Below are 12475 nucleotides of genomic sequence, written 5' to 3'. Positions count from 1 at the left end.
TAAAATGGTAGTAAAATGGTGGGAAAAAAATAGCAAGAAAAAAAAACAAGAATACAATAAAAAATAGTAGTTTTTTTTTTTTTGCATATTCGGGCCTTTCTAATTGGGCTTTATTTTTTTGTTTAAGTCCATTTTTCGGGTCTATGTTTTTACGCAAACCCTTCCACTTTTTAGATGAGCCTTTGGGCTGGGCCACCAGTCTACCTTGGACCTTCAAAAATAATTTTTTTAATCCAATCCTCTTATAATTAGAGAAATTATATATTACTATATAGTTATTAATATAGTGAAATTGCTCTTTGACCTCTCAAAATAAAAAATTTCAATCCAATCCTCTTATAAATAAAAAAGTTATAAATTAAAATATAGTAAAAATTACACTTTAGCCCCCTCTAAAATGAAAAATATTAGTCTCTTTAAAGTTGATGAAATTATAAATTAGTACATGATAAACTTATATTTTGATCTATGAAAAATTATAATTTAATTCCTTACATTACTAAAAAAATTTATGGATTCACCTCTATTTGGAAGAATAATTCTTGTCTAGAATAGTGTTTTTTTTGCTTAATTCATGATTTGCCCCCTAAAGTAATCTCATTTTCTCCCTTTGGTGCCTAAACTTTTTTTGTCCCAATTGTTACCTATAGTACACTCGAATTCCTAATTTGGGACTTAAAGTATGCCCCGTTGTATTTTTTAGTCCATTTTTTGACAAACGTTAAAAAAATCTTACAGCCAATCACAAAGTACCATATGACATCTTTATATAAAAAACAAATGACGTCTTTATATAAAAAAATAAACATGTTCTTTTATTAAATATATATACACATTAAACAATATAAAGATGGAAATAAATATATACAAAGTTCACAAAAATATATATAATCTAAAATATATAAAAAAAATTTGCAAAAAATTAAAAGAAATTAGTTGAAATTAATCTTATTAATATAAAAATGTAAAAATTGTAAAAAAAAATAAAGTTTAAAAATATTTTTTATAAAATTCTAAAACATATAATTATAAATTTTAAAAAAAGTATTTAAATTTCAAGTAATTTAAATACCTTTTTAAATTTTTTTAAATTTTATTTATTACTTAACTATTTAAAATTTAAAATTATATATTTTAGAATTTTGTAAAAAAATTTATTTTCAAACATTTTTTGAATTTATATATTATATATGATTTTTATATTTTTAATCAATATAATATATAATACTAAAAACCACACATGGTGTGTTCTAATAGCTTCACATGACTGATCAATGCCACCCAACACTTGGTCAATGCCAATCAAAGTCAAAAGTATTTTTTGATATTTAAATATTATATTTTCTATTTTTTAAAATTAAAATTAAAATTTAATATTTTTATTTTAAATACTTAATTTTCTTGTGACATTTTTTCAATAGCCAAAAAAATATAACGTGGTGTTTTTTCATCAGCGAAAGTTGTCTAATAATTTATTTTTTAAATATTTAATTACAAAATGAACTAAAAATAAAAATAAAATTGATACTTCAAGTACGAAATTGAGACCAAAAAATGAAAATACTAAAATAAGAAAATAGGCCTACTTCAAAAACTAAATCCTAACTTAATTTTTTTTATTAAATTATTGTCTTGAATAATTGTTTAGAATGTCTAATTTGAAAACAATAATTGTACTTGAAAAATATCTACTTGAAAATAACAGCAATTCAAATAATTTCTATTTAGAATAAATTTTTTTTCAATATGAATAATTATGTTTAAAAAATAACCATCCTTTAGAATAAGGGTCCTAATTCTTAAAAAATTCAAGACACATCTTTTGTTCCGTTAAAGATGGAGCGCTTAGAACTCAAATTTTTCGTTTGAATTATTTAAAATCTTTTCCTAAAAAGATTGAATTCAAATACGTTTAAACATGAAAAAAAAGAGTTTGATCGATGTGTACCAACTAATACCAATCATCAACATATATCTTTAACCCTTTTTGATGGCCATAATTGGCCTCCAATGCCGAGGGGTGTGTTTTTGTGGTTGTATACTTGGGATAAAAAGTTTAAAAAATTGGAAAATTGAATTTAATAAGAAACCTACATTTTGACTAGACAGAAATGATGTTATCTTAAAACATGTTTATTTATATTGTTCTGAAGGAATTTTCACATTCTTCATAAACATGTATTAAAACATTAGAGCTAATGAAGATGCTAAAAAAACCAACAAAAGTCGAGTTTTCCAACCATGAGTAGCGTAGGCCTCATTCTTTCTTTCCAATCCCATGAGACATATTGTAAATCCCTTCTGCCTGTAACAACACACACAAAAAAAAAAAAAAATCACAACATCATCAATAGCTACATCTCTCAAATCTAACAAAGAAAACCTCAAAAAGTAGAGATAAGCTGACAATGAAATAAAGTGAAGTTGCAGCCAAAGCAGCGGGAATGGCAATGGAAGTGATCTTATCATATCGTCCTTTAAGGTAAGTCGGCTTATGGATGCTTTGAAACTGTTTTTGTTTCTCAATAAGCTTCTCCCTGGGCCTGAACGGTGGCTCCGACATTCTGCTTCACAACTAAATAAAATTCAGCTGAGTCAACCACACATATATAACACAAAGGAAAATAATACCTGTGAAATCAAACACCTATCGGAAACAATAGAGAGTTAGTACCTGATAGAAAATTAACTCCTTCCTTGGATGCCAAAACCTTAGAAATTCTAGATGAATCTAAGCATATCACGAAATGGTCTTTATAGTTATTTACAGGAGACTACGAATTGTAGTAAATATTTGTACGGGCCTAGACTGGCTTGGCCCACATGCAAAATTATTATCTAATTGTGCCTAGACTGATCGGCCGAAAAACGCTGGCCTAGGAAATCAAGTTAGAAATCTATAAACCATATTAAATAAATTTTATGTAGCAATTTATGATTTTTCCTTCAATTCAAGTGAGTCGTCTTAATGGACATATAATTTATTGAAGCATTTACAAAACATCAATAATATTAATAGATACATAAAATGATTTAATGGGATATTACTTATGAATCAAGCTTAAAGGGAGGAATCCATAGATCACATTTTTTTTGCAGAAATCATCGATGGATTGAACGCACATAAAATCACAATTGATAGTATGTATTTTTATTTTAATAAGTTAGACATACTTGAACAACTTGACGACATTACAGTCACATGTAGCAAGAAAATATATAAACAAGTCCTGTTTACTGCACTGGGTCTGGATCCTCGACAAGCAGACAAGGGGAGAGGTAGTAAGTATGTAAACAACTCAACCACCGCAGCTAAGAAGCAACCTATACTAAATAAAAAAAAGACTTTAAAAGAAAAGGTCAGAGTTGAAAAACTAAAGTATTAAGGGTCACAATTAGTGCGTTGTCTTCTGTAATGAGCTTCGTGTTTAAATTGAAATACTCGCTAGGATCACCGCTTTAGCAGGCGCAACAAATCTGGTTCTGGGTCTCGCTTGTTTCTTCTCACACCATTTTCCTCGCAGGTAAACCCACAAAATCTTCGGCTTCTTTTAAATATAATTTACCTCACTCTCCGATTCTTTATTTCCACTGATAATGATTTAAGAATTAAATTCATTAACTTTATCATTAAGTCTAGTATTGAACAGTTATAGATATTTCATTAGAATTTGCAATTGGGTTGTGCTTGCAATTGTATTTCTCAGTTCAAAATAATTAAAAACAAAAATAACTTCTTCTTTTTTTTTCTTTTTTTTTTTAAGTGAAACAGACATAAAATTAAATTGACTTACGAATAAATGTATTAGTTCCTTTAAATAATATTTAAAAATAAATAAAAATATTTTACAAGTATAAATTTTAATTAGATATGAGTAAATGTTTGAAACCAACACTTTAATATTCGTTCTTTCCATACCCTTTAAATATATTATTTAAAATTAAAATAATCATTATTCGAGTAATATTTAAATTTAGTTAAAATATACCATATGTCTTTATATTGTTTACAAATTTAGAATTTAGTCATCATAATTTTATTTTTAAGATTTTTTTTTTAAGATTTCATATTTCAGATCTAAATTTTAATATTGTTAATTTTTATTAATTTTTTTGATGTTATATTTTGAAATAAAAAAAATACTCACTTAATAATATATGCAACAAAAAAAAGAAGGTTTTAAGAGTTGAACCTAAATTTAGCAAAATAATATTAATAGTATTAAGAGTTGAACTTGAATTTTAAAATTTGAAAAATAAAAGAACTAAACTTCTAGATAAAAAAATGTATAAAAATTAAATTTTAAATTTACAAAAGATACATAAACTTATAATCTATTTTAACCTTTTAAGTTTTTATTCAATACAAATCTTTTAAGTAAAGGTTTGAGTCAATGAGTAAACTTAAAACTTTAAATAGAATTTGTAAAATTAAATAATATATGTTTAAAAATAAAATTAATTAAGGAATAAAATGTTTTCTTGAATTTAATCATTATAAAACCCATTTAAATAAATTTATATTTTAATATTTTACATAAACATTTTTTTAAATCAATTATTTGGCCAAATCATTATGTAAATCCAATAATTATGAGGGTTTTTTACATGATTAAATAAAATAAATGGCTATTTTACCCCTCTAATTCAAATTTTTTTAATATTTATAAAAACGATCCTGGTTCAAAAACATTCATCCAAATGACTTTAAATGGACTGTAAATTTAGGTTATGAGAACCTAATAGCCGGCAGTTCTTTGTATTTTGGCCTCATAATTGCCTAATGTGTCAGGCTTTAAAATTTTTTTTTTTTATTTTAGACCATCAATGGCCGGTATCAAGGTATTTTTCTTAAACCGTATCATACTGGTATACTCAAATATCAGTATTTGAAAAAAAAATTAGGTTATGGCCTTCTAATGGCCGGCACCAAAGTACATAAATTTTTTTTTATGCTGGCCAATAGATGGCAGGCACCAACACTTTTTTCAAGTCCCAATACAATTTTTTTTCTTTGAGACACTGATGGCCGACACCAACTTTATCAGATTTAAAAAAAATTGATTTTGGGACATTGATGGCCGGCACCAATCTTGTCAGATTTTTTTTTTGTTCTGGGACACTGATGCTAGGCACCAATTTTATTAGATATATATTGGTGTTTTGTCTTATATTTGAGTTTTTGTTTGCTTTATTAGTTGAAAATCAAGATTAAAAATATCAATTTTTTTCTTTTTTGAGAATGAAGCAAAAAATTTTTAAGATGAGTTCGTAGATTTTGTTTGGTTATATTCATTTTGATGGAGAAATGATAAATAAAATTGAAGAAGGTTGTGTCTTTCAAAGTAGAAAAAGAATAGGAATAAGATTCAACCAATGTGTTTCGCTGGCGGATTTAAAATGAAAGATAGGTATAAAGATAGCTACCCGTTGCGGGAAGCAAATGGTGATACTGTTTTACAAATTTCTGGTTTCAACAGATCCGCTCAAGTTCTCGGAAATGGAGCTTGAAGATGATGATGATCTATCTAGGGATAATGATATCAATTTATTGCCCCTTGAGATAGACAATCCCAACCCAGTTGAGTTGTTTGCGGAGATAGCTAAATTGAATCCCATTCAAGTTGTAATTCTAGCAAGCCGACATTCTAGAATTGATTTTGATCTTAACGTCTGCTGGGAAGATCAATTCGGTTGTGGAGGGTTAATGCCAACTCTCGAAAATCCAAACACCTATGGATGTTCGTATAACATCTCAAACTCGTGTACTCGTCTAGAAATTCATCCAGAGGTATTGGCCACCATAGAAGATGGTAATGAAGGTTTCGATAATGATGATCAGCTCCACCGTGATCTTAACGATGATTTCAGTGACCCTGATTTGGATGACATCCCTGAAGACATAGACGATGAGGGCCCGGTGGAGGGTGAAAATGTAAACCCCCATTTAGTAGGGAACACGAGCCCCAGTATAGTTATAAGGAATAATTTAAGGTCTTTCATGACCGACGTGGATCCTAATGCGACTCTTGCACGCGAGTTCCCGGAATATACAAACATTATGTCGGCTGACCTACTTGATGAAGAATTCGACAGTGAAAAGTTATTCGTAGGACAACAATTCGATAACAAGAAATACTGTTTACATGCAATAAAACAACACAACTTGAAGTTAGGTATAGACTATAAAGTGACGAAGTTCGACACAGTCTTTATACATCGGAGAATGTTGGAAAGCCTCAAGTGGGTGTAACTAGCGTGTTTGAGCCGCATTAATGCAACAGACTTAGATGTAGATGACAAGGAAAATAGAAGGTCCAAACACATGCACGACTGCTCATATGTCGCAAGATCATCGAAAGTTGGATGCAAAAACCATATGCCACTGCATCATCCTTTTGGTGAATGAATTGCCCACCCTTCAGGTGTCGGTCCTTATTGCGGACATGCAAGCTCGATTCAAGTACAAAATGTCTTACTGGAAGGCATGGTAGGCGAAGCAAATGGCGATGCGAGAGTTGTATTGTAATAATCCGAAAATTTTTACAGTAAGATATTATCCTTGATATAGTAAAATAAGAAAATAAAGTAACAAAAAGGGAAATTTTGAGTTATGTCAATATTGGGAAGTATATTATGATATATTAATTCAAGAAAGGACTAAATTGTAAAAGAGAGAAAATTTTTGTTGCATAAGAGTAAATGCTCAAAATTTGAAGGATTAAATTGAAAATATGAAAATTTTGAAGGACCAATATTGTAAATATTTTAAGGGTGGAATGATCTAGAAACTAAGGAAAATGAACAAATTAGGACCAAATTGAATAGGTGAAGAACTATGAGGTACTAAATTACAATTTTACCAAATTAAATAATTACTCAATGATGGAATTTTAAAAGATAATAAAGGGCAAAATGGTCAATTGAAAGAGAGAGAAATCTAGAAAGTAATAATGATGCTAGAGATATTTTGATATTTTATAATTATTTAATTAGATAAAAATTATTTTATTAATATTTTAATAAAATATTTTATTATTATTATTTTATTAGTATATAAAGAAAGAAAGATGAGGAATTCTCATCCATTTTTCTTATGCAAAACCAACGTGAGAAGAAGAAGAAGAAAAGAAGTTTTCATTTATTTACAATTTGGTCCTTTTACCAAAAATTCACTATTTTCACCCAAAAATCAAAAGAATTTCCATAGCTATCAAGAGAGAAAAATGTTAAGAAAACTATGGAAAGTTAGAATATCAAGTTGAATTTAAGAAATGGAAGCTGAAGGAGAGAGAAAATCAAGATGAATATTGAAATCAATAGAACAAGGTAAGAACATCATGATTTCAATATATTTTTAAGTTTGATATTATTGAAAAAAGCATGGGATTAATGTTAATGTAGAGTTTCCTTACATATGGTCCTATGTTCTTGATATGTTAGTGAAGAGAAAATAAGAGAAAGTGATGAGAAATAGTGTAGAAAAAGAAAATAAAGGTGTTATAAACATGGTAATTAATATCTTGCACTAAAATAGTTTTGAAAAACAGCAGTAGTCTAACTTTGAAAAATAACCAAAAATTTTAGAAATCGAATTATAGGATGAATAAAATATGAAATTAAATATTATTGAGTCTAGTTTCTTATAGAAGAAATTATGCAAGCAATGGAATTGTAAATCATGAGATATAATAAATTTAGTGAGACAAGGTCAGAATGATTTCGGGTTCCCCTATTATGACTTTGGAAAATCATAAAAAATTTAAGAAAAATAATTAGGAGCTTAAATTTATATGTTTAGAATCTTTAATTAGTATATTTTCAAGATAAATAAATGGAAACATCATTCGAATCCTTTATGAGGAGATAATTAATTTTTAGTGAAGAAGGGTCAGAACTGTCAAACAGCAGAACAGAGGTAAATTTAAAGAATAAACTGTACTTATTGGCTAAACCAAAAATTCTTAAAATTTTATGGTAAGAATATATATGAGTCTAGTTTCAGATAAAATTATCAGATCTTAATTTGGAGTTCTATAGCTCCAGATATAAATAATTTAGTGATTATGACATAGATGGACAACTTGAATATTCATAAAAGTAAATAATAAAAATTATAGATAATGTTACTTACAAGTGTGTTATATACTTTAAGGATGTGGATGGAGAGGAGGAGGAGGAAAATATATATGAATATTCAGCTAGCATGGCTAATTTGCATGTTTTAGGCTTAGGGACTAAATTGAATAAAAGTAAAAACTTCAGGGGGTAATTTTGTAAAAATGTCAAAAATGACCAAATTGAAGGGAATGAATTGTTTGATTATTTAAATTAATAAATTGAATGAAAGTATCAATTTAAGATCGGGTGAAAATTGGGAAAATGGTAAATTACTGAAATGCCCCTGAATCTTGATATTTCTGCAATTTCACCAGGTAGGTTCGTGTAACTTGAATTATATTATTAAATGCTTGAAATGTATGTTATTATTGTGAATATGATTTGAATGCTCATTGTATGAAAATTGATGAAACATAGATATATTTGATAAAAGGGAAAGAAATCCCGGTTGAATGAAAGGAAAATTCGATGGATCTCTGAAAAGGAATTGACGGTAAAAAAAAGAATCTAGCTCGGATGGGTGATCCTATCCTGTTATAGCCCTCCCGAAGTATATATGTAAAATGGATTTAGCCCGGACGAGTAATCTGAATTAGGGTCTGAATTTAGCCTGGACATGTAATACCCTGAAAATTTTTACAGTAAGATATTATCCTTGATATAGTAAAATAATAAAATAAAGTGACAAAAAGGGAAATTTTGAGTTATGTCAATATTGAGAAGTATATTATGATATATTAATTCAAGAAAGGACTAAATTGTAAAAGTGAGAAAAGTTTTGTTGCACAAGAGTAAATACTCAAAATTTGAGGGGTTAAAGTGTAAATATGAAAAATTTGAAGGACTAATAGTGTAAATATTTTAACTGTGGAATGATCTAGAAACTAAGGAAAATGGATGAATTAGGACCAAATTGAATAGGTGAAGAACAATGAGGGACTAAATTACAATTTAGCCAAATTAAATGATGACTCAAGGATGGAATTTTAAAAGATAATAAAGGGCAAAATGGTCAATTGGAAGAGAGAGAAAACTAGAAAGTAATGATGATGTTGATGATATTTTATGATTATTTAATTAGATATATATTATTTTAATGAGATATTTTATTATTTTATTATTATTTCATTATTATTTTATTATTAATTATTTAGTATAAAAGGAAGGAAAGATGAAGAATTTTCATCATCTTTCCATGCATGCAACCAATGTTAAAAGAGAAGGAAAAGAAAGAAATTTTCTTTTCTTTACAATTTGGTCTTTCCACCAAAAATTCATCATTTTTACCTAGAAATCAAAAGAATTTCCATAGCTACTAAGAGAGAAAAATGTTAAGGAGACCATGGGAAGTTAGAATATCAAGTTGGTTTCAAGAAATAGAAGCTGGAGGAGAGAGAAAATAAAGTTAAAGATTAGTATCAATAGAACAAGGTAAGTATATCAAGATTTCAATATGTTTTTAAGTTTGTTATTGTTGACAAAGCATGGAAATAATGTTATAGTAGAGTTTTCTTACATAAGGTCCTATGTCCTTGATATGTTAGTGAAGAGAAAATAAGAGAAAGTGATGAGAAACGGTGTAGAAAAAGAAAATAAGGGTGTTATAACATGGTAATTAATATCTTGTACTAAAATAGTTTTGGACAGCAGCAGTAGTCTAACTTTGAAAAATCATCAAAAATTTTAGAAATCTAATTATAGGATGAATAAAATATGAAATTAAATCTTATTAAGTCTAGTTTCTTATAGAACAAATGATGTAAGCAATGGAATTGTAAATCATGAGATATGATGAACTTTGTGAGACAAGGTCAGAATGATTTCGGGTTCCCCTGTTCTAACTTTGTAAAATCATAAAAAATATTGGATAAAAATAATTAGGGGATTAAATTTATATGTTTAGAATCCTGAATGAGTCTATTTTCAAAAGAAACAAACGGGAACATCATTCGAATTTTGTACGAGGAGATAATTATTTTTTAGTGAAGAAGGGCCAGAACTGTCAGGCAGCAGAACATGAGTAAATTTAATGAATAAAATGTACTTATTGGCTAAATAAAAAATTATGAAAATTTTATGGTAAGAAGATATATAAGTCTAGTTTCAGGGAAAATTAGCATATCTTAATTTGGAACTCTATAGCTCCAGATATAAATAATTTAGTGACTATGACGCAGATAGACAGCTTGAATATTCATAAAAGTAAATAATAAAAATTATGGATAATGTTACTTACAAGTGTGTTATCTACATTAAGGATGTGGAATGGAGAGGAGGAGGAGGAAAAATATGTATGAATATTCATCTAGCATGGCTAATTTGTATATTTTAGGCCGAGGGACTAAATTGAATAAAAGTAAAACTTTATGGGTAATTTTGTAAAAAATGTCAGAAATTACCAAATTGTATGAAATGAATTATTTTATTATTTAAATTACAAAATTGAATGAAATTATTAGTTAGTTCAAGATCGAGAGAAAATATGTTTTAGGGATTAAATTGAAAAGTGTTGAAATTATGAAAAATTCTGATATTTTATAGAATTCATGGACTGTTATCAATACATATGAGAATAATAGCTGGAAATAAATTCTAAGAATTTTATTTTCCTGACCTTAAGGATGAAATCGTAATTAATTTAAAGTTCAGGGGGAAAATGGCAATTTTGCCTAGAGCATTAATTAAATGCATTAGAATATGAAATGAATGAAAATGATGATCAAATTTATTTATAAAGATCCGGATGACTCAAATATGAGACTTGATCGTGGAAAAGAAAAGATATCAGATTAATGAAATTATAAACACAAACAAGCAATTAGGTAAGTTCGTGTAACTTGAATTATATTCTTAAATGCTTGAAATGTATGTTATTGATGTGAAAATAATTTGAATGTTCATTGTATGAAAATTGATGAAACATTGATATATTTGATAAAAAGGGGAAGAAATCCCGGTTGAATGAAAAGAAAATTCGATGGATCTCTGAAAATGAATTGACGGTAAAAAGGATCTAGCCCGGACGGGTGATCCTATACGCGTAAAATGGATTTAGCCTGAACTGGTAATCCCGACAATACTCTATGAGTTTATATTATAGGGGATTTAGCCTGGACTGGTAATCCTACTGTAAGGATGAGGTTCGCGGGAGTGTGCTCTCTGATATGAAATGTGTAAGACCATGGTTGAAAGATACCATGGCAATCTGATATGAAATGTGTAAGACCATGGTTGAAAGATACCATGGCAACGTGATATGAAATGAACAAGACCATGGTTGAAAGATACCATGGCAACATGACAAAAAATGAGTAAGACCATAGTTGAAAGACACTATGGCATCATGTCAAAGATAAATAAGACCGTGGATGGGAGACGCTATGACATCTGTTGAACAATTAATATTCAAGTAATGTGTATCAGATGACGAATGATTATATGAAATGGTTGTGTGAAATGTTTACAAGAACTGGTCATATGGAAATATATGTACAAAATAGTTGTATGAAATAATTATGAAGATAGATAAACGAAATAAGTATAAGTACATAGAATATAATTTATGTTAAGTTTGATATAAACTATTACTGGAAAAAATATACATAAAATATATGGAAATGATGGAGTATGAAATATTGATATAATGAAATGAATGATATATACTTATGAAGAAACGGTAAGAGAATGATATGTTTCATGACATGTACATATATGATTATCTTTGATATGTTGATATAAGAAAATTATGTAGGTAAAGACAATTATTAAACTCAAGTGTGACATGCCGAGAAAATAAGTATATCAATGTTGAATTTATATGAATATGCATTAGTATACTAACAATGTCGTTGTTTGATGCTTATACAAGTGCCTAGCTATTGATTGAATGGTAATACATTTATTTATATGATACATTGAATCGGTAAGTATTTGATTGAATTTTTTTTAGGTGATTTGTAAATTCTAGTAATGCCCCGAAACCTTGTTTCGACGTCGGATACAGGTTAAGGGTGTAATAGCCTAAATTTTCAGTGGTGTCGGAACAGTGATTCGAGATCACTAAATCCGACAAATGAGTAGAAAATATCAATAATTTAGTGAATATAAGTTAAGTGTGAAGTTAGGAAAATTTTTGAAATAGCGAATAGTGTACTAGAAATAAAAATTTTAAAAATTAGAATCGGAAATGAGATATCGAGAGTTTGAAAATTTTAAAACGAGCCATAAATATTTTATGGAGTGTTAATAAGTTAGTATTAAAGTTTCGTTAAGAAATTTTAAAGTTTCGATAGTTAATTGAATAAAAAGGATTAAATTATAACAAATGTAAAATTATGGGAAATGATTAAATAGC

The 12475-nt window shown here is 28.0% G+C and overlaps 1 protein-coding gene across 1 annotated transcript; it reads right to left on the bottom strand.

Moving 5' to 3' along the window:
• Window positions 1-2095: 2095 nt before the first annotated feature.
• LOC121229290 (uncharacterized) lies at window positions 2096-2736 on the bottom strand. The gene is made up of 3 exons (XM_041113168.1): window positions 2675-2736; window positions 2408-2575; window positions 2096-2305 (listed from the first exon to the last, which is right to left on the bottom strand). Exons 2-3 carry the CDS (start codon window positions 2561-2563, stop codon window positions 2258-2260), a joined length of 204 nt encoding a protein of 67 aa, XP_040969102.1. The 5' UTR covers window positions 2564-2575; window positions 2675-2736; the 3' UTR covers window positions 2096-2257.
• Between the last annotated feature and the right edge of the window lie 9739 nt (window positions 2737-12475).

Source organism: Gossypium hirsutum, chromosome A05 (genome assembly GCF_007990345.1).
Source record: "Gossypium hirsutum isolate 1008001.06 chromosome A05, Gossypium_hirsutum_v2.1, whole genome shotgun sequence".
Classification (NCBI taxonomy): Eukaryota; Viridiplantae; Streptophyta; class Magnoliopsida; order Malvales; family Malvaceae; genus Gossypium; species Gossypium hirsutum.
This window is presented reverse-complemented; position numbering and strand designations above follow the sequence as displayed.